Raw genomic sequence first — 22,992 nt, forward strand, 5'->3', positions numbered from 1 at the left:
GACTTCCTGGTAAGTCACTGCTACAAGACTAAGTGACTCGCCTTCATCCAGTCATTGAATCTGAAGTTTCGCAGAAACAAGCGGTGGCGGTGGAGATGAGTCCCCTCTAGCGGCCGACAGCGTCCACGCGCAAGGGAGGCCAGTCTGGTAGGGAAACCGGTGGATCCACCATGAGCGAGCTCGATCTAGGGACGGCGGAGGCTCTGGATCGGGGCCGAACAGCGCCTGGCAACGAATCATCAATGAATCTAAATCCGTTTCTGCTAGGGAGGGAACAGAGGCGACGGGACTCAGCGAGTCGAAGCCGGATTCAGTGACACAATGTAATTGCCCTAAAAACAAGAAAAAACACTGTAATGGTGGTACTATAGTGTTACTATACCAAAAGCACAGTTGCACAGGTAGTGTTTGATATTGTAGCATATGCACTGTTCATCCATATCTAACTGTTGATCTTGCGTTGGATGAGTTCCTGGTAAGTCCCCGCTACAAGACTAAGTGGCTTGCCTTCACCCAGTCATTGAATCTGAAGTGTCGCAGAAACAAGCGGTGGCGATGGAGATGAATCCCCTCTGGCGGCCGACAGCGCCCACGCGCAAGGGAGGCCAGTCCGATAGGGAAAACTGGCGGATCCACCATGAGCGAGCTCAATCTGGTGAGTGGGGACGGTGGAGGCTCCGGATCAGGGCCGGACAGCGCCCGGCAATGAAGCTGATTGACGGGCAGTGGCAGCGGTCCGGCGGCCGGCTCGACCGCAGCCGCTCCTGCGTGGCCCTATTGTGCGACGGCCAGCTCGACCGCGGGCACCCCTACATGGCTCAGTGGCCCGGCGGCCTCGCCTATGGGGTGGGCACCGGCACGTGCTTCTTGGAGGGACGGCCATGGCGGGCGGTGGGGTTTTGCTGGAATGGTGGAGTAGCATAGTGGTTGCGGCTGTGGGCCCGGATTGGCTGTCTAGCGTGCTAACTGCAACATCAGCTCTGGCATCGACATCGAACGAGAACCAGAGAAGTGAGGCACGGGAGACGCAGGGAGAAGAAAGGGTGCCTGTTCGAGGAGACCCTACTAGCCCCTGCTAAAGCCCCGCTTGCAAAGAACTAGGGTTGGTTTTTTGGATTGGTGCCATTACAATTTTCTAACTTTAGAAAAATATCATTACTATTCGTCTATTTTGAGTTCTACCATTACAATTTTTCACTTCTTTGAACCATGTCATTTTATACATCTTTGATGCTCTTGGCCCACTCACAGACCCGTGCATTTTTGTATGGCCCAAAATACCCCTGCTGCTTCTCTCCCTTCACTCATTGATATTGATATGTGGGGTCCACACGTCAGTTTCTCCTTCAACCTCCTCCTCTCCACCATGCTGCTCACCTCCCCCCCGGCGGCCTGCTCCCCCACAGGGCGAGATCCTTCCCTCGCCGGGGAGAGCCCCTCCCCCTCCTGGCCTTGCGCCCTCGGGCAGGGGGCATAGCCGGCGGAGGCGAAGGCAGAGCTCGAGCCGGTGTGGTGTATGTGGAGGCGGCGCTCGGGCGGAGCTTGGAGCGGCATGGATAGGCTGGAGCTCCGCCGGTGCGGGAGGGGCAAAGCTCCGGCGGGGAGGAGCTTGGAGTGGCGCGGGGTGGACCTCGGGCGGCACGGGCGGAGGCACGACCGGCGCACGTGGAGCTCGGAGGCACGGGCGTAGCCAGTCGGTGCGCGTGGAGCTCGGCAGCGCGGGGTGGAACTCGGGCGGCGCGGGCGGAGCTCGCCGGTGTGCGCGGAGCTTGGCAGCGCGGGTGGAACCAGGCCGCGGACGGATCTCGGGGGAAGGCTGGGAAGCGCACCCGGCACTGGAGTATCAGGCGGTGCAGGTGGAGCCATAGCTGAGGGAGCTCTATGGTGGGAGAAGGGTTTACATTTTCGTTTTCAACCGAAATTTTGGTGTGCACCGAAACCGGTATACCGGTCCGATTTTCACGGTTTACCAGTAATTTCGACCGGTAAGGGCCGTCAAAATCAAAATTTTGGAATTTCGGTGTACCGGCCGAAATTTCGGTGCATTATACCAGTATACCAGTGCTTTTCACCGAAAAATGATGGAAATGGTTGGAAAATGAGTGGAAAATTATGTATTTATGAAAAAAATTGAAAATTTTGGGGAGTTTGGCCTAATTATGTCAATATTGATAGATCGTAATGTACAACATATAAGAAACTCCAGCACACAATGAGAAATACAAACACGAAACACATAATTCATGTCCAAAGTGCACACGTACTTAGTACAAAGTACAAAGTCCACAGTAATCAAAAGTATTGTCCATCCATAATCCATGTAGCAAATGCATAGTCTCTGCATACGAAGATTTTGTATGAAATGAATGGAATAACTAGAAAACGCGAAATATAGATATAAAAACTTTTCGGTTGCTTAAGTACCTGTGTTCTTCACTCCTCATATCTCTCTCCCGGTGGTCCCTCATACGGCTTACTTGTTTCTGGCAAATATGGGTACATAGGTTGTCCGTACCCCTGACCATATGGAACTCCATATGGTGTGTAGCCGTGAAGTTGCAAGTAAGGCAGCGCTGCAACTGACTACAGAACAGCAGGGTTCATGGCCCCTGGTGGTGGCCATACAAAGCCTCCTGTAGGTGGAGAAGTGTTGTAGGGGTTGTAGTGCTGACCAGTGGAGGAGGAGCTAGAGCTATCTTGATCATATGCAAGGAGGGCCTGTCAACCTCGTGTATGTGCGGATCTTGTCTATCGTTGCGATGAGGGTGGTCCATGATCTGTATCTTGTGTGGCATGGGTGTAGTCCTCCTCACCAATGAACACAATAGTACCTTCGTGATGCCAACCAGAAGCAGCACCGTCGTTGCCATCACTGTCACCACCGTCGTTGCCATCATTGTTACCACTGTCATTATCATCACCACTAGGCTCAGGTGTGCTGTCGTCAGTACCAATGACCTCCTCATCGTCAGTTCTGGTTCTCTTCCCTTCTCTCTGTACAGTACTAATTTTACTCTTCCTTTTTCCTAGATGTGTGTCCCCTACTGTTTTTTCGGCCCAAACTTCCACATCTTCATTTTCACCATGCTGACGTCCTATGTTGGTGAACTACTGGCTTGGCACTAGCGTGTCACTGAACTCCGAGTCTTCATCAAAAGCTGGGTCTCCATTGGACCTTGATTGATTCATCCATTGTTCAATTGCTGATTGCTGACGGTACAAAGACAGATCCATGAAACTGCTAACTGGATCATAATCGGAGGAGTCTGCCACTTTACTAGCACGCTCGAGACGGAGGCGGAGGTTGTAGTTGGCAAACACCATTTTATCAAGTTTCTTGTGGCTCAGCCTATTGCGAAGTTTGGTGTGGATGTATGCAAATGTGCTCCAGTTCCTTTCACACCCACTAGATGATACACACTGTGACAACAAGCATCGAGCTACCTGAGACAACATTGGTGCATCTTCCCCAAACGTAGCCCACCAAGCAGCAGCTGAAGTTTTACAGTCAATGGCCATGCACCGCGCAGTGTCAGAAGAAAACTCACCTAGCTTCCTCCTGAAAAGTTCAAACTCCTGCAGTGCGACCGCGGCACCTTCAGCATCCAACATTTTGTCCTGCCCCATACGCAATTCACGAAGCACCCTCTGTGTTGTGCCCATAGTGTAGTCCACATAAGGGTTAAGAGCACAAGCAGTCTGCACATAGGTGCCTGACATGACAGTGGTCATCCTAGAATCTATCACTTGCATGATCTGTCTAAAGTGGCTGGGGTCATGTGTGAACTTACTGCTATATGTATGTCTCATGTTTTGATACTCCATTAGTACCTCACCCAAATTTGAAATCTTATCTTGGTCAGCAAATCGAAGGAAAATGTAGAGAGGCTCAACATCATTGATCACATTTGCCATATTGGTCCACCAATCAAGACTAGTCATGCACTCATAAGCGTACCTTCCATTCTGCGTATGGAAGTGGCGTGAATTTTGGAATTGAGGTGAGACTAACCATGACATAAACTTGTCTTTCTTCTTCATCATGCTTTCAAGGAACATGTAGTTGGTCCCAAATCTAGTTGCATTCCATTTGACCAACTCCCCACCAACAGCATCCCTCATCATGTTGTGAAGATTGTTTGAGTTGTAGAGCCAGCTGCAAATGCATTGCGCGCTTTCAATGGTTGCTTCATGGTCCGACCACTTGCCTATGTCCTTGAGCATAAGGTTTATGGTGTGGGCAAGGCAAGGCTACCATGCGATGTGAGGGAACTCATCAGTGAGCATGTTACAGGCCTTTTTATAATTCGATCCATTGTCAGTCACTATCTGAACAACATTCTCACTGCCCACTTTGAGGACCTGTGCTTTGATCGCCTGCACAACAATATGAAGCATAGATGAGTATGATGCCGACTGTGCCTATGTTCAGTGCGTGAAGCAGGAAATACCTGTTATAAGAATTGGTGGTCTTGTATTTCACCCGATGCATCAATCGACTTCAAGAAATACATGGTGCCCCCGCTATATACCAAAAAATTGATAACCGAGTTCCGCATAGGCCTGATCCAGGAATCACACATGAGGGTGACGCCACAATGTTCCCACTCGGCCTTCCACTTCTCTATCTCGTTATGTATCTCATTCACATTGTCATCTAAATACTTGCCATCAATATCCCTTCCTGATGGTATTTTGATGCCAACACCTGCAGTCACGGAAACATAAAGTATTGAGATCACAATGACGAAAATAAAATCATATAATTCAAAATGTACCTTGATTTTGCGTCTCCAAGATGGCAGCCCTGAAGTAAGGGTCATCGACTTTCCGTCCTGGAATACCTACAGCATGGCATGCCTTTGCCCATGCCCTCCCGAGAAGGTCCCTCTTACTCTTCCCCTTCGCAGTCCATGGTCCAGTATCTATCCGTTGTTGTCGTGGAGCCGAGCTCAACTCAAGGTGGTAGTCCCTAACCCTCTCAGGGACATGTGACTGGCTCCTAGTGAACATCGAAGACATTGGTCCTGATCCAGAGCCACCACCCCTCTCATATCTTGGGCCAACTTGCTGCATGAACTCGTGCTCCTGCCTTGAATGCCTTAGTGCTGCCTGCAACTCTTCGTCCTCATCGTACCCCTCGCCCCTCAGCTGCTCTGCATCAACGTTCGACGACCTAGCTGCTGCTTCCCTCAATACCTTTTGACGGGCCCTTTCTCTTGCTCTATCTTTGTTCCTGTCCAACTGCTCAATAAAGTATGCCTTCACATCCGGTGGAACCGAAGGGCAGTCTGCCACATCGCTTCCCCTATGTGCCAAATGTTGTTTGAACATTGTTGCCCCTCCGCCACCCTTCTCCCTGCCACAATAATTGCATTTGAATCCACTCCCGACCTTTCGGCCATGCTGCCACACAATGTCGGCCATTGTCCTACAACGATGCAACGAGGTATAGTGTAAGTAAATACGCTAGACATTCATGCAAGGTTAGGTACACAAATAACCGTAACATGTACTGTGCTTATCATTCTCATCAAGATATCATGAACTCACATTTCCCACTAACCTATTTCAGATCAACACAAATATTAATGTCCATTTCTCAGCAATTCTTGTTACAACTTATGAAACACATCCACACAAATGATATGCCTCAAATAGATATATAATCTAAGAAACACTGGAAAAGAATCAGAGAACTAAGAAATCAGAGAACTTACAAATCAAAGAAATGCTCTCACCGTGGGGAAAACCGCCGGCGGCGGCACGGTCGAAAACCGGCCGCGTGCTGGCCGGAAAACTGGCGCTCCTAGCCGGCAAACCGGCTGCAACCGGCAGCCTGAGCTGAGGGCGGCGGCACGGTCAGAAACCGGCCGCGTGCCGGCCGGAAAACTGGCGCTCCTGGCCGGCAAACCGGCTGCAACCGGCGGCCTGAGCTGAGGGCGGCGGCACGATCGGAAACCGGCCGTGTGCCGGCCAGAAAACCGGCGCTCCTGGCCGGCAAACTGGCTGCAACCGGCGGCCTGAGCTGAGGGCGGCGGCACGGTCAGAAAACCGGCCGCGTGCCGGCCGGAAAACCGGCGCTCCTGGCCGGCAAACCGGCTGCAACCGGCGGCCTGAGCTGAGGGCGGCGGCACGGTCGGAAACCAGCCGCGTGCCGGCCGGAAAACTGGCGCTCCTGGCCGGTAAACCGGCTGCAATCGGCGGCCTGAGCTGAGGGCTGCGGCACGCCGAGCTTCAGGAGGGAGGGAGCTGTCGGTGGGAAACTGGGAATGAGGGGCTGTCGGTGGGAATGGATAAGGGGTTAAAGGGAGTACATATTTTCTTAACGGGTTAACGGGTTCGAAACCAAATCATCAATTTGACCTACCAAATCAACTTAGATTTGAATGATTTCAGGTGCTATAAGCTAATAAAAATCTCTAGTTTTTTATCATAACTTTTGCCGATTTTTATGACGGTTATTTATAAATTATTTTGAAATTTTGAAATTCGAAACGAAAAATACCGAAAAACACCGGTATACCACTTCCCGGTACCTACCGAAAACGGTAAATTCACCGGTTTTTCGCCAGTTTACCGCCGAAAAGTTAAACCCTGGGTGGGAGAGAAGAGGCACCGGAGGTTGAAGGCGAAGCTGATGTGTGGGCCCCATATGTCAGTGAGTGAAGGGGGAGAAGCAGCAGGGGTATTTTGGGCCATACGAAAATACGCGGGTCTGCGAGTAGGTCCAAGAGCATCAAAGACGTATAAAATAGCACGATTAAAAAAGTAAAAAATTATATAGTAGGACTCAAAATAGACGAATGGTAATAGTACTTCTTCAAAATTAAAAAATTGTAATAGCACCAATCCAGAAAACCCAAACAACTACATAGAATGACATGATGATCGGACAAGAAGCTAGCTAGAAGAACATTTTAAATGGAAGGTTGGACTAGAAGCTTGTAGAGTTTCTTCTGGTGAAGACAAATTGGGATCTAGAGAAGGTCCCTGCAGACCTGGTGGGCTGTCTCACGACGAAGAACGGGATGGAAGTTGGCGTCGCCAAGAGTGCTATCAGTTCTAGTTTTTTTTTTTCTTTACTTTTGCTTTTCTTATGTTCCCTTCTGCTTGGTTGTTGAAAAAGTTGTCCCTAACTGTTGGTATTTTTACACCAAAAGACGGGGCTGTGAACGCTGAACACGGCCTTCTTCTGTTCTTTACGCAAGGCTGGGGGCTTCGTTCCCTAAAACCTTTAAAAGAATGGCATGAAGAATTGAAGATCAATCATTTGGTGAACAGAGCAGCCACTAGAAGGCTATGAGCTCGAAGAGTCGTCGGTGGGTGGTGGGGGCAAAAGACAAATTAGGTCTGAACGAAACTGCACAAAACGAAACTGAAGGACCAAAAGGGACAGCAAATGGCATTTCTTCAGCAACCGTGCACTTCAGCTTTGATTGAACGTAGCGGCCTTTAGGTCAACAAACGGAACAACCATCTTTAGAAACGCGTATGTGTGCATGTAAAACGATGGAGTTTCAAAGTTGGCAGCACAGAAGGGAACTCAAGGAGCTAATGCAGTTGCTTACTGTTACTGATGAGGTGATCAGCGTTCACACTCCTATACATTTTGCAAACATGTGCTAGCATATAGTGCTAGCTACTCCATATTCAAATTCTCAACCCACCGCCGCAACTATAAAAATCTACTCACCTACTCAAATTACCTGCTCCCTTGTAGAACTAATCCCAAGACCAGGGAAATTCATTCTTCTATACTATCACCATTCACCACATGATCGCTAGCTGATTTATGCCAGAGCTCTGATCAAGCCGAGGCACATACCGTACCGGGTGCAGAGAGCCAGAGCGGAAAAGCAACCGAGCTAGCATTGGCAATGGGGTTCGGCGTGGTGTCCCTGCTCGACGCGGTGTTCTGGCGCGCGTTCACCTCCGCGGGCCTCCGCCCCGGCTCCGCCGCCGTCGACGCCGACACCACCATCCACTTCTGGGCCCACCGCTCCCTCCTGCCTTCGACGGCGACCACCACGGAGCAGCAGCAGCAGCAGAAGCGGCCGGTGGTGGTGCTCGTCCACGGCTTCGGCCCGGGCCCCACGTGGCAGTGGGCGGCGCAGGTGGGCCCGCTGTCCCGCCACTTCGACCTGGTGGTCCCGACGCTCCTCTTCTTCGGCGCCTCCCGCACGCGCACGCCGGCCCGCTCCGAGGCCTCCCAGGCCGCCGCCGTCGCCGCGCTCCTCGCCGGCGGGCAGCACCTCCCCGGCCTCGGCCCGGGGCGCACGGTGCACGTGGTGGGCGCCAGCTACGGCGGGATCGTGGCGTACCACCTGGCCCGCGCGCTGCTGCAGCAGCAGCAGCAGCGCCAACGAGTCGGCGGCGGCGGCGGCGGCCTGGCGCTGGGGCTCAAAGCTTCAACATTTTTATAGGCTTCCTTTTCCCCCCTCGAGTTGCACATATTTATATCATCACTGATTGGCCTAATTGCTTTTTAACTAGCAAAAAAGATCACCTTTTTTTCTCCTAAATAGCTCAAGGAAAGCAAATTATCACCACTGATTGCAAATAACCCGTTTAAAAAAAACCGTTTAAAAAAACTGACTGAAAATAACAGTTGCATTGATGCATGCAGAGATCCTTGGAGGACAGAAGAGAAGAGAAGATCGAGCTCATTAAAGGGATGACCACAGCGGGAGGCTCCCAACTTACTCCTCTGCCTCTGGTATGAACAGGAGCAGTATGCTAGATAGAGAGACCCATACCATTGACATTGCGAATAGAGATCCAAGTGGATACAGTTGAGTCACTATTATTCAAGTCAACTGTCCACCTGTATATAGAGTTGTTTGACAAAATTAGGTGCGCACCTAATGATTTAGAGAAAGAAAAAACTCACATCTTAAAATATAAAAATATGAGTGATGGTTAAACATTACGTTCATGCAATTAATCGATATTAACCACGCGCAGGAAGTGTTGATCATATGGGGAGAGTTCGACCAGATCTTCCCGCTGGAGAAAGCATACGTAGTGAAAGAGTAAGTTCTGTTCTGCTTGCAAATCAGATTTTATTTTCCGTAACAGTTCAGAACTCCTCCTTTAAACTTCTATGTATTTGTTCAACATTTTGAGTATTTCATGGTTGAAAGAGGTGAAATGATTTGTAAAATTAGACCCGAATGCATACACGCAGGAAGCTTGGGGAGAAGGCTATGGTGAAGGTGATTCCGAACTCGGGGCACTTGCCAGCGCAGGAGGATCCCAAGCTCTTCAACCGCATCCTCCTCGAGTTCCTGCTGCAGCTTTCCAACTCCAACGCCGCTGCCGCGCTATGAAATAGCTAGATTTGGCTCGACGTGTGCCGGTCGGCTCGACCTTGCTTACAGTACTCCATCCGATAGCAGTTTTTCCTTTCCATACAGTTACTGAAATGGAGAAGGGGAGCTTATGTGGCACTATTTAGTGCTGTTATTACGGTTTTCTAATGGCGTATTATTGCTAAGTGCTGTACTTGGTCCATAGCTCAGTGGTAGAGCATTTGACTGCAGATCAAGAGGTCACCAGTTCGAACCCGGTTGGGCCCTGTTTCGTTTTTTTATGAAACAAAAAATAAGTGCCACTTTGTTTTCGTTTCAAATTTTTTTTTTGCCAGTTTAACGATGTCCTCATAGTGTCATTTTTTTTCTTTTCCTATGGAAAAAATGCGAGGTTCACCATGTCCGCCGTGAATTTACAAAGTGCGAATTAATACTGTCGCTCTTGGAAAGACTCCTAAAATTATTTGCATCGAGGAGGAATCATTGCCACACTCACGTCAAATGACAGTAGTAAAAGAATGCAATTTCACATTCTTCCCTGCTGCTACCGTGCTACGTACCAAACTGCCAAATGATCATTGCCATTTGGTTGAGACTGGGCGTGCAAGCCAAGTAGGAACCAGCTGATCCGTTTCAAGTTGCACGTCCATGTACAGAACAAGGCATGAAGACAGCCGTATCAACATTCTCTCTGCACCATCTTGTTCGATAAAATAAGCACAAAATCTATGGATCAGATGCTGCAAACAAAACTACTGCTCAATCGCCATTAATTCAAGGGGCCAACACTCCAGAGTAATTTGTCAGAAACTGTCTGTATCAGTTGAGGATCTTGATGGTTTTGGTGACTGGCTAGTACAAGAAACTTTCAGGAAACTGAGCTTCCTACTGGGGCATCATCAGGGATGCTGCCCCTCAAAAAAAATAAAAATTGGGGGACAGCAAAATGGGAGTGTGAAACAGCGGGATGAAAAAGCTGACTGGTGAACAAAAGGATTACAACATCTATAACAGATGGTGGAAAAGGAGCAGACTGGATGCATAAGCGGCATCTCTTCTTTCTGAACCCAGCGGGTTTCAGCTTCATTTTTCTGCTTTATTTCTGTGACGATTCTAGTCGTAAGCATTTGATTTGTGAGCCTGCATGTACCTGAAGTAATGCTTAGTAAGCAAGAGAGGGCCTTTCGTCAGCTGTACAAAGGTGATGGTGTCAACAACAAACGGGTGTGCTATCAGATTGAGGCACCAGTATTCATTGGCAACATGTTTCCAGGAAGCATTGTCAGGAAGCGTCTCTAAATCCCCCATTGGAGCCAAGGCATTCTTGAGGATTAGCATAGAAATAGTCCTCTTCCTTGGGCTGCCCAGGGATGATCTTTCTTTCTGTAGGTTGGCTCATGCGGCTCTTGTGTGCCTCCTTCACTGCACCTGAGAATTCATCCCAAGATAGTGCACCTCCTTGGAAAAGGTCCAAGAGTTCAACGAGCTTCTTTCTGTCCAATACAATGGTCTTGCGAAAACCCATATACCTGAAAATAGACCAGCAAAGAATTTTTCAACCATAGCAGTGGTAGATTTCAAATTGTGATGGTAGAGACAGTTTTTTTTTTCCACAAAGAATTCAAAATTGACATAAGCTATACTTTTATAGATAGACTGGTAACAATGTATTATACAATAAAAAGGAAAATACAAGTAAAATTCCCATGAAAATACAAAGATGCAGACCTGCGGTGACCTTCAACAACCCTTGCCATATTTCCATCATAGCTGGGAATGAAAATATTACTTGCCAAAGAAACCATGTAATCCAGTGCTGCCATCTGCGTTGAATGGTTCTGGAATGGCTGCAATTCATCAGGAGATAAAATTTTCTCCTTCCTCACCTAAGATAAAACTGAGCAAGTTAGCATCCAAGTAAAAGATCTTCAGAACAATTACTAGTAGAGAAGTGCTCACTAGTTTAGGGTATGCAGCCTTGAGCGCAGCCAAGCGCCTTTCACCACCGTAAATTTCACCAGAAGCAATGTATATCAGTGTATCTTTTGTGAATCCTAGAGCTTTAAGAACTAGAGTAATTTCTTCTGGTGTGAGGGGGCAAAGTCCCTGAAGCCTCTTTGCTTCAGAATCGATCTCCTTTTCTTTCCACCATGGATAAGCGTATCTGCAGTACAAATCTGTTTGGTTTATATCTAGTGTAGCATCAAAGTAGCACAGAGAATATATACCAAGTAATAATGCAAAACACAAACCTCATTCTAGTGAGCTCCTCGGTTTCTTTACTAGAGCAGCCATGTGTGCAGCCTGAAAAGGAGAGCATGTCCATTTCATAGCGCAAATGAAGCACAACAAATTGCCCATTTCTCTGGAGGGTGGAGACAAGTTTTTTGCCAAGGGCCTCAATCTGTGGAGTGAATCTCAAAGCCTCAAAGTTTACACGGCAACGCAGCATCTGGAGCTGAATTGGAAGGCCATTGTTTGCAAGGCGAGCATCTGATTTATCAAAATGGATCACTTTGTGCTTCCTTGCAAGTGGTAATATCTACAAAAGACGTGCCTGTTATCACTCTTTCTATGCTGCTAATTTCATCCTACACTCTGCAGTAGGAAATAATAAAGATTACCCGCTTCAGGTAGTACGTTTCATTCGACCAGCTGACAGGAGGCATTGAGTATAGTCTTTTCTTAGTTCTTAACTGGAGTTTCAAAGGCAGTTCTTTAACGATCATAAGCTCATCTCTCAGGGAACTAATGAAGTGATCCACATCAAAAATATCTCCAAAATCACTGCAAAATCAAAATAACAAAGTATTGTACAAGGAGCAGATAAGAAAAGAATTATGTCAAATTCAATAACATTTCTACACATAAATCATAGCTTATTCTGAAACATGTAGATGAATGTAGTTTCTAGAAGCAAAAGCAAAAGATAAACAGCTCATCAAACAAATACAGCATTGATCTTGTAAAGACAATGTTATATGGAAAATCATACCTCGGATCAGCCCAAAAAGACTTTTTGTCCAGTTCAGGGACCACTAGAGTTAGATTTAGATGGCGTGCTATAGTCACCATATCACATATCTGCACCATAAAATTTCTATAAACTTCAGATAGAATGACGAATGAACAACAATTCTGGCTCACAGCATGAAACCAGGAGATAAACCTGCACTAAGCTACTAAAGATGAGTTACGAACCCCAGCTCGCATTTGATTGAGACCACCATTGCAAGTCACTCGTAGGTAACCATTGCTTTTATAAATTCCTGTAGAAAGTAACACCAACCTAATCAGCTCTAGTACCACCAGGAAGGCTGATAAAACAAGAAAAGCAATTGGCATCTTAGTGATGCATGGCTAGAAGGAAGTTGCCTATCACCACAGCACATGTCTTGAGGGATAGAACTAGGGATGCAAATTAGATAATTTTTGGATCATTGGGTCGACCCAAAAAGCTGATAAAATGAACTAGAATGACATTATGCATAAATAATTTGGGAGGAGAAATGAACTAGAATGGCATGCCATCATAATTAATTAGCTGACCCAAAAAACACCATTGGGTACCCACTTGCATCCTTAGATAGAACTATACTCAGGGTCTAGTACAAATCTTCACTGTAATGAAGAAGTCCCCTGAATCCCTGATCATTGCACCGTATGAAATTGCAGAGTTCCTTCGGAGCGTCGGGCTAAGCACTGTATGCAAGATATGATTTCATACAGTTGAAACCCGAGATCCCAAAAGGGCAACATATGAAACAAGCAATCGTGAATTTTAGGATGTATACACCGCAGGTCAGAGATCCCAAAAGGGCACCAAATTCGCTTTAAAACCGCCAATTCGAGCTCGCGATCGAGCCGAATCGACCCGGAAATGCCGCTGCTCTGACCACGGAACTGCCGCATTTGACCCCTGGCCTACCCAAATCGGAGCGCACCGAGCTCCCCCCTAGATCACCGGTACGGAAAAGGAAGGCGAGGAGATGCTGCACGGAGGGGCCAAGGCGAGAGAAACGAACGAGCCACTCACTCTTGGGCACGAGCGCCGGCGGTGAGAGCTTCGCCGCGACGCTGTCCTCGCTGGCGAGCGCGGCGAGCCCCGCGGCGGCGGCGGCCAGTCCGGCTCCCGCCGCGCCTCCGCCGCCGCCGCAGTCCGCGAAGACCCGCGGGCGGAACAGCCCGACGATGGAGGCGAGCTGCACGACCGCTGTCCACAGCACGGCGCTGGCCGCCGCCCGCATGGCCCACCGCCACGCCCGCCTCCGCCGGCCCCCTCCGCCGCCGGCCCCCATCCCGCGGCCTCCACGGCTCCACCAACCTCCCTCCCAACTCCCGCCGAGTCCCAACCCGCACACCACCACCCCTGCTAGTGCTATACCACCAGCAGGTGGCGGCACCAGGAAGGAGGGAGGCGGCGGCTGCGATGAAAAGGTGCGGCGTGGGAGGCCACGGCGTTTATGCGAAGGGAACGGAGGAGATTAGCGAGGCTTTTGGGCGATGATTAGTTTAATGCGGGATCGGGTCTCGGGCGTCGCGGTGGAGGAAGAAGAAACCGAGGAGTGGGACGAGGCGGGCGGGCGCGTGCGGCTGTAGGCACGACGTGAGCATTTGGCGCACGCACTCCTCGGTGGGTGGTAAGTCGTAGCCTCGCCTCGCCCTCAAACACGGCGATTAATAATCAACAACTAATTTGGTCAGTTGGCCCGTATGGCTCGGCCATCAGTGAGGACTGATGAGTGAGTGACAAGCCCTGTATGCAGCTGGAAAGCTGAGGGCGTAGTTGACAAAGTGTCTGATATGGCACACTTTTTATATAACAATTATGATGATGAATTGTTTCCTTCCAAAAAATATGAAATATATTATTTTACATAGAAAGTAGTGTGTTTATATAGAAAGTGCTTTTCATAATAAAGATCGGGTGTACATGTTGCCAAATCTAACTTTTTAGATACCTACAATCAAAACGACATAAGTACTCGACACAATTTGAGCAATTTCGTAATTCTTTGATTTTTTTTGGTGTTTTAAAAATATGATAAGGTAGAAAATACGGTCAATGTCAGGTTTAGATGGTGTCATTGGTGTATGAGTATGATATCCAAAACCATATTGTAACAGCCCAAAACTAATTTGAGTATAAATCATGTCATCAGGTGCATTATCAAATAAATTTAAATTGATTTTGTTTCGGTATGTCCGGATTTTCAATCCGGAATGTCCGGGTTAGAGCTGACCCGGAGTATCCGGGCTGAAACCCGGAGTATCCGTGTGTACTATAGTAGACGCATGTCCAGCACACAACCACTTAGATGCCACCTCACTCCCTCGGGCCCACATGTCAGCCCAAGCCCACATACACCAGCACCCTCCCCTTTCCTGCTCATTCTTCCTCACTCTCCCTCTCTCCAACCCACTCTCTCTAACCAAGCCATGGAGGATCTTCCCCTTCTCCTCTACCATTGAAGGACCACCTCGCCGGAGCTTCACCGGAGCCACGCCGGAGATCGACGCCGAAGAGCTGCACCATCCCCCTTCCTCTCCTTGGAGCTTCCCCAAGCTCTTCCTCCATCTTCCACAAGCTTCAAGCAAGAAGAACGAGCTCGAGCTTCACCAAGCCTTCTCCTCAACCTAAGAACTCTTGCTGAGGTAGTACTTGACCCAGGTAAGCTCATCCCCTTCCCCGATCCATCTCCATTGCCCTAGGTTTTGAGCCATTAGAGCCCCTCTCACTATTGATGACCTAGAGCTCTCAAACCCTAATGCATGTTGGATTTAGCTATCAAAATAGACTTCCCACATTCCTACGAACCCATAGAAACAAACATCACCCCAAACCGAGGTCGGAATCACCGGGAACAGATATTTCAATGTTCATACGTCGAGCTGCCGGAAAGTCCGGAGTTACTGTAGAAAAGCCCGGGGGTTCGGACTATCCCGGGCTGAAACGCGGACTATCCGGGTTGACTGCCCGGAGTGTCCGGACTAAAAGTCCAGAGTGTCCGAGAACCCCTATAAAATGGCCATTTGATAGTTATTTAATCCCATTGCTTTTAGTTACACTTGATCCCCATATGTACTATATATTTAGCCTCTTTTATCATAGTTTTGCACTAATAAATCATGTTTCTCATATCATTTGCATCGCATTGCAATCATCCATGGCATATTTACTTATCAAGCATCATTGCACTCGTGTAGAGACCGAGACGCCGGATCAAGAGGCGGGTGAGCACGAGTCGGAGCCCGTGGGAGACGACACTACCTTTGTGACTCAAGGCAGGCACCTAAGCATCTTTTATCCTATATTTTGGATCAATGAAGTATATGAGTCTTGATTGTGCATAAGTTACTATATATATATAAATGTTTGCTTAGAACCTATTTGATGCATTACCAACCTTGTTTAGAACACTATCATCTAGGTGAGTATGCTTGTTTAGGAGTCACGAATTATATGCTTAGCCATGCTTAGCTTCGGTAGAAGACGAGAGGTGGCAAGGGCACCACCGCTCGCGAGTTATAGGATGCTTGATTAATTCTACCTTCCTAGTTGAGGATGAATAAAATGTGAGCAACTATGAATTATGATTCGGACATGAGCAAGAATGGTAGGGCCATGATGGAAAGGAGTCCAAATGGTTAGTCTTGCTTGAGTTGGTTAAGGACCGTCTCTTTGGTCGCCGGTCTCTTGAGCACTTTTCCGTACGAACCACATGCTTAATCATGGGAAGGTAAGCCACCTAGCATAAGTCACACTTTGTCTTGATCGGATTCGGTGCGGGTCGTGATGGAGTGTGATCGGCGATTCCGGTGCACTTGTCCTTCCCGACCGTTCGCTCATAGGCAGTTGTGTTTGTGTGAAAGGTTGAGGCATGAATCAACATTTATCCTTGGCCATGTGTATGGTCGTTGGTCTTGTCCTCGTGTGGGTAAAGTTGTACACCTCTGCAGAATCTTTAATCTATTGCAATAGCCGCGCTCTCTGACAGTGAGCACGCTCTTTGAGGTTCGCCCCATTGTAGAGTCTCGTGATGGAGTTCATGGAAGATTGATCTCAAGTATACATGATCACTTTACTTATGCAATTGTTTTGATGAATAACTTAGAGATTATAGATGCTTGTCTTTTGCTTATCATAACTTGATCAAAGTTAGATGCCTCTTTATGCAAAATTACAAACCATGACCTATCTTTGCTACTAACCAAATGCATTTTCCTTGAGGTCGGGCAAGTATATACCCATATCGGATAAGTCCTGCGAGTACCCTTTGTACTCATGGTGCTATCGTTAAATTTGTTGCTGGTGATACGCAGCCGGAGGCCGTGTTTGGCTACTTCTACCCCGCGGACGGAGGTGCGTGTTGGTGTAAGACACTCTTCGGGGCGAAGAGGTCACAACAGCTAGAGAAGTGGAGGGCGAAGTCTTTAGAGAGATGGCAGGGGGCGTAATTATGACATGAAAATCAAAGCAACAACATTTTTGCTCTGTATTCCATATATCTTCAACAGTTACAGGGGGGTATTTATAGCCCAGAAACTCAACTACTCCCAGGCCAAAATTCCCTTTCTACCCCCTAACCACCAGCATCTTGGAATATTCCCTGGGCAAAAATGTAATGTTACAACACTCGACACAACTTAGTGGAATTACAGCTGTACATCCCGTACAGAATTCTGACAGTGGGGCCGCTCCACTTCGCGTCTCTTCGCGACTGTAGGTCTTCGTTACTCCGCACGACGGGGCCGTTGGATTCGACTCGCCGTCTGCCTCTTCGGCATGCACGCTCCCCCACGCTACAGGTGCAGCCTCTTCGCTCCTCTTCGGGCGGCTTCGAGCAACTCAAGCCTTCGTCTGGTAGGCTTCGCTCTGAGCCCCTCGGGTCCACCCTCTTTGCCTTCGTGGTACACTTTGCCGCTCGTCCGCTTCCTCGCTCGGAGCTGAATGCCTTCGACGACGGGCTTCGCCTTTGGGCGAAGGTGACGAGCGCCTTCGACGATGGGCTTCGCTATCGGGCGAAGGTGGCGTACCCAATAGTAGACCCTCGAGGCTTCGACTGCTCCTCGGAGCAACCGAAGGTTCGACCATCCGGCGCGCGGAACACGGCCTCAAGCGCCACCCTTCAGGCGTGCGAGCGTGCACGGACGTCCTGAACCTGTGGAGTCAAAAAGAAGAGGCAAAAAGAACACATGTTGTCGAAGGCAGGTATTGTTTATGCATTTCCCAGAAAATTCGATAAGATTTTTTATTTTGGACAAAATGGTATGGATAAATTTTTATGGAAAAGACGCCGCTGTCCCGCGGCCCTTCGGACTTTATTTGTTTTGCGCGTGGGAAAATTCATCATTTCCCGCTTGCGGCGCGCTCTCCCATGCGCCACGGCTGGGGGCTCGGCACTATATAAGGCGAACCCCGGGGGGGGCGAGATCTCACCTCCCCCGCTTTTCAGCCCCCCAGCCCCTAGCCTTTCCTTTGCTCTTGCTCTACGAGATCTTCGCGAGGCTCAGGCTGGCTGACTTGCTTCGTTCACATTCTTCGGGCGCGACAGACTCTTCAGAAGAAATGGCATCCCACGACAGAACTCGTCTTCCTCCGACGAAGATTATCGGCAAGAGCTACATGACCCAGGGTATGATCGAAGACCTGGATAGACGAGGTGTACTCGGAATTGGCATGGCGAGGCCTCCTCCAGAAGGCGAGATTGAAGCGAAGCCTCAGCCCGACGAGGTCGTTGTCTTTCGTGACTTCTTCATTGCGGGCCTTCGCTTCCCGCTGGATCCCGTGGTGGTGGAGATATTCAAGCTCTTCAACGTGTACACCCACCAGATGACGCCGACAAGCTTTGTTCGTCTAAATTTGTACATGTGGCTGTCGAAGACTTACAAACTGAAGCCTTCGGCTACTGGCTTCGCTCGCCTCTTCAGGTGTCACTATCATCCGAAGATGGTGTTTGTGAAGTCGAGCGAAGATGCTGAGGCTACGGAGGCGGACCCCCAATTTGGTGTGTACACCTTCGCATTCCACATCCAACTACCGAGCCCGGTCGTCGCTTATCGTAACAGGTGGGGCGCGTGGACGGCGATGTGGTTCTACCACAAAGTCCCCCTGGATGGATCCTCGCAGACCCACACTCTGGTAGTAAAAGAGATTGGGTTTCTTTCGAAGCAGCCTCCGTCCGTGGAGGTCGACGAAGGGACGGAGGAGGTGAGGGCTCATGTCGCGATGCTCCGGGAGGTGTCAAAGTTGTTTTCGACGCGAGATATTGTCGAAGAATATGTTGCTTGCAAGTGTTTTCCCGTTCGTGACGGTTGGTCTATAACCTTGTGGGTGGGAAAGGAGAAGCGTTTGGGTGGCCTTCCGATGCCCAACTTCTCTACGTCTTTCGGGATCACGAAGGATGGTTAGCATCTGGTCTTGGTTTGTTTTTAAGTGTCCTTCACATATTGTGCGCAGGTGTTGATCCCGTCGCCGTAGAGATGCTTGCGGATGAAGCCATTGGGGCAGAAGCCGCGAAGGAGTGGACTCTTCTTGAGTCCCGGCTGGGGGGCACCCAGAACAACCGGGTTTTTGCATTTTTTGAGATCAAGGCTCCCCAGCGCGCGGTTGACGCTCAGCTTGCTGAGGCTGAGGAGAAGAAAAAGGCGAAGGTGGAGCCTTCAGGTGTTGCGGGGGGGCAAGCGCAAGAAGTCCAAAGGCGGTAGCAGCACCGGGAACCTGGAGAAGAAAAAACGCAAGAACGAAGGTGGGGGAACACTTGCTAAGAAGCATTCCTGCCTCCTCGATACTGTCCTCGAGCCCCCACTGGCTCCGTCACCTCTGCGCAACAAGGGGGGATCTGAGGACCAAGTGAAGGAATCAAGTGGAGACAGTGCGGCAGCGCCGCGAAGCCCCGCTGCTCCGATTGTAGCCGCCCCCTTGCGGGCGATGCCCGCCTTCTCCGTACAATTCAGCGAACCGGAGATGGAGAGGGACGACGACAATGCCCCGAAGACCCATGCTGTTGCCGGCTCGGCTACAGTGGCTGAGGAACGCGCCGAGAAAACGGCGTCATCATGTTCGGGTGGGGAAGAGAAGGAGGAGGCTGTTGATGTCGTGGAGTCCGATGCGGCCGTGAAGGGGAAGCAGGTTGCATCTGAAGTCAACTCGGACGATTCGGACTCCTCAGACAGTAGCGCGTACTTGATCAGTCAGTCTGTCCCTTCAGAAATCGCGGAGGCCCTCGGGATGACACATGCGAAATTGATTGGCGGTCATGTTATTGGGAAAATTCGCTTCGAGAGCGGGTAGCACGAGCGGGACTATCTTTCCGAAGCTAGTGGTTCATTTTGCTTCCCGCTCACGGAGCGAAGGCTCATGCTGACTGGTGCCAAGAACTCTCTGCAGTGTGCCGAGGACCTTGCCCTAAAATCCTATGTTGTGGCAAGATGCGCCAGCCGTTTGCTGGATGCGGAGCGTGATCAACCTCTCCGTATTGCCAGTCTAGAACAAAAGGCCCGTGGCCTGGAGGAGGAGAAGGATTCGCTGGAAGCTGAACTGGCGACTGCTCGCGCCAATGCGAAGGCGGAGTTGCAGGCAGCCCGCCTCGAAGTCGAGAATGCCAAAGCTGAGGCAGTTGAGCTCCGCCGGTCACTAGAAACGAAGGCTACTGAGCTAAAGGATGCGGAGTGTCGGGAGCAGGCCGCTACGCAGGTGTTGATGGCCATAAATTCATATTCTAAGCCGTCAACTTCTCGGAAATAAATGAGATTTGCACCATGTTCCATTCATATTTTATTTAATTTTGACGAGTTCTATGAGTTTTGGATGAGTTTTGCTTTCAGGAATATATGTACCAAAAATGGGCAAATTTGGGCAGAAAACCCAGGCCGACCGGCCTCTCCCAGGCTGGCCGGCCTGGCACTTCCAAACACATGCCCCTGGTTTTGAACCAGTTGCGATGTGACACCATGAAGAGGCCCTATGTCAAGGGTTAAGCCTTGATTCAATCAGACAAGTCGAAAGGCCTCAAGACTCATCCAAAAGTCCACAAGATAGCCCAAGACAGCAAAGACTCCAAGAACCCACTTCCCTGGAGAAAGCCCACAAGCAGAGCAAGGCCTCGGCCAAGTTTGAGGCCGAGACGAGCCAGAGGGAGGCCGGCCGGCCTAGCAACCGTCACTCCAACTAAAAACCAACTGTCAACCGCCTCACCAGACGGAATCAGAGCCACTGTCCGAAGGTCGGCGCTATGTGGCAACATCCCCAGGCCGGCCGGCCTAGGGGAGGCCGGCCGGCCCCACTTTGCAGTGTCTCAAGCCCCGGCTTCGTGTGGAAGTTAAGCACGCCGACCTTACCTGCTTACAACTGACGCTACGGGAAATAACTGCCAGTACCGACCTCAGGAGGCTATAAAAGGAAGCACCATCCCTCACTCAAGACACCATTTGGAATTCTTCTCTTCCACTTGTACTTTCTAGAGTAGGTTAGTAGCTTGGAAGTTAGAGTCGAGTCGAGCTTGCTCGGGACTCCGGAGTCGTCGGAAGTCTGGTATAGCTCTTGTATCTTTCTTTTGACTTTATTAATATAAGTTATCTTCTTTACTTTTTCGAGTTCAGCTTTACTTTCCGTAGTCTTTTATTTACTCAAGTCTGAGGTTCAGCTTAAGCACGGAAGTTTTCCTTTAGCTGAGGCTAAGTTATCTCTCTTAGTAATTGGGAACTTATCTTACGGGTTTTCTCTCCCAGACTAGAGTATCTCAAGTTAGTGCTCTAGGTTGAGGGGGGTTTCTCTCGAAGCCCTCGAGAGAAATCCTAACACCGAGTGCAGACGTGGTGTCTGACCTTAGTGTTAGCTAGAAAGTGTGTTCCACCCCACGGAACCGTTGTGGTAGTCGGTAGGTGGTGACAGCCCTATCCATCCTTTGTAGTCCACCACGTTCGGGTGTTTTCATAGCAGTAGTGCAGGTTGCCATTGGACTCCCCTCTCATCCCTTTCTGAAGTCCTTCCTCTTCCAGCCGCCGAAGTAAGCTCTGCTTTCCCGAGAACTAGTTAGGTGCTTAGTCTGATCTAGCGAGGCTAGCTCGATAGTTCAAAAGTGTATCAGGTGTCTTATCTCGCTTGTTGTCCTCCCAGCTGCTACCTCTCTAAGGTTATCAAATCAATTTACGATACTCTTTACCATAGTGCTTCCCTGAGGATAAAAATACAATACCCTAGAATACTCCAAGGTGAAGTGTTACAGGAGTGATTCTGTGCGCTTGCAGAATATCCATTCTAATCGGGCATAAGAAACGCCAACAGCAGGCGGTCAACGCCTATCGCGAAGCCGTTCATGCTGGTGCAGAGCCCCTTCAACGCGACATCGTCGCCTTCCTCGAGACCCTGAGCCTTTCACCCCCTGATCTTTCTCCGACAGCCAATTCCATTTCAATTTCTGAGCTGTTCCGGTGGCTTCGCGCCTGTGTTTCCATGACCACCTGCAGTAACCGCGTGATGGGTGACTTGAGCGCCGTGGTGGCAGTACGGTCTCTTAGTGCTGCGGTCTGCAAAATGCTCCCCGAAGGCAGCGGCTCTGAGGCAACTCTGACGAAGACCCAGCTGCGCACAATGAGAGATTCAACTTTTGTGTGGCCTTCGCCAGAGGAAGTTCGTCCCGAGGCTTTGCCTGCCCTTCCCAAGAATATTGCGAAAAACTTCACTGCAAGCTTTTTCAAGACTCACAGGAGGGATCTTGTCCGGGGTGAAGCCGAACAACTTCGGAGACAGGTAAGATTGCAACCTTTTCATGAAGTGCTGCTTTGCTTTGATCTGGCGCTAACTTAGGATTTTTCCTCAGCTTCAAGACAACGCAGAAGCCTTCGCGCGAGCCTTTTTGGTCCCAGCCAATGGTGGGAATCTTCGCGGGGCTTCGACAAGTGGCGCTGGGGCGGTTGTCGAGGGTGAAGATGGACGCGATGATCACCCCAGAGACGACGTAAATGCCGCCGAAGATTAATTTGTGGATGTAGTTTTTATTAAGGAACAAATATCTTTGTAAGAAACTAATACCTTCGGTGTCTGCCTTGGAGCCTGTGCTGGAACCTGTGTGGGTCACCGAAGGTACTCTGCCTTTATGGATGCTGTTGACGCTTCTTAAAGCGCCAATTTACATACCGCAAGCGCACGGATCGTGGTAGCTTTTCCCTTAGAGTACTCCCCCAAGGTTTATCATCCGTGGATCGGAACCGAACCGACTAGGGTTTACCATCTAATCTATCAAACCTATCCTAAACATGAAGCGAAGATTGCATATAAATTGAACACTTGATAGATATGAATGAAGCATAAGTCTTTATCACACCCACAACCGTAGATGAGATAACACAACCAAGGAGCTAGGGCCTATCGTCTCTAGGTACGGTTCTAGTGAAAAAGGTGATCAAAGCATAGATTGCATCTCAACTAAAGGTACACGAAATCATCTCTCAGAAAGGCAGCTCGCAAGCGGCCTACTTTCCCAAGGTCGCCGGTGCAAGGTGCGTGTCGACGCCTAAGGTTTCCCAAAGCTTTACCCCAGACTCCCATGGTACTCGCCATCGATCATATTCCACATCATGTCGTCGCTAGAACTTTTCCCTCCGCCATGCTGTCACCACACCAGGGTAATCAACCACTAGCTAAAACATGCTACCTCAACGTATCCACAAGATGTAG

The 22,992-nt window shown here is 49.4% G+C and overlaps 3 protein-coding genes and 1 non-coding gene across 4 annotated transcripts; 2 read left to right on the forward strand and 2 right to left on the reverse strand.

Annotated features, from left to right (window-relative positions):
• Positions 1-3,108: 3,108 nt before the first annotated feature.
• On the reverse strand, positions 3,109-5,427 carry LOC120674468. Its single transcript, XM_039955647.1, has 4 exons — positions 4,779-5,427; positions 4,533-4,708; positions 4,256-4,377; positions 3,109-4,156 (listed from the first exon to the last, which is right to left on the reverse strand). The coding sequence occupies exons 1-4, from the start codon at positions 5,425-5,427 to the stop codon at positions 3,109-3,111; spliced, it is 1,995 nt and encodes a 664-aa protein (XP_039811581.1).
• Positions 5,428-7,564: 2,137 nt separating this feature from the next.
• On the forward strand, positions 7,565-9,477 carry LOC120674469. Its single transcript, XM_039955648.1, has 4 exons — positions 7,565-8,423; positions 8,624-8,719; positions 8,968-9,035; positions 9,191-9,477. The coding sequence occupies exons 1-4, from the start codon at positions 7,881-7,883 to the stop codon at positions 9,330-9,332; spliced, it is 849 nt and encodes a 282-aa protein (XP_039811582.1). The 5' UTR covers positions 7,565-7,880; the 3' UTR covers positions 9,333-9,477.
• Positions 9,478-9,509: 32 nt separating this feature from the next.
• TRNAC-GCA lies at positions 9,510-9,581 on the forward strand. Its single transcript has one exon. It is a non-coding gene; the product is annotated as a tRNA-Cys (tRNA).
• Positions 9,582-10,055: 474 nt separating this feature from the next.
• LOC120673787 (rhamnogalacturonan I rhamnosyltransferase 1-like) lies at positions 10,056-13,915 on the reverse strand. Its single transcript, XM_039954792.1, has 8 exons — positions 13,351-13,915; positions 12,516-12,583; positions 12,310-12,398; positions 11,939-12,101; positions 11,567-11,856; positions 11,274-11,478; positions 11,043-11,200; positions 10,056-10,843 (listed from the first exon to the last, which is right to left on the reverse strand). Exons 1-8 carry the CDS (start codon positions 13,610-13,612, stop codon positions 10,597-10,599), a joined length of 1,482 nt encoding a protein of 493 aa, XP_039810726.1. The 5' UTR covers positions 13,613-13,915; the 3' UTR covers positions 10,056-10,596.
• Between the last annotated feature and the right edge of the window lie 9,077 nt (positions 13,916-22,992).

This window comes from Panicum virgatum, chromosome 5N, assembly GCF_016808335.1.
Source record: "Panicum virgatum strain AP13 chromosome 5N, P.virgatum_v5, whole genome shotgun sequence".
Taxonomy (NCBI): domain Eukaryota; kingdom Viridiplantae; phylum Streptophyta; class Magnoliopsida; order Poales; family Poaceae; genus Panicum; species Panicum virgatum.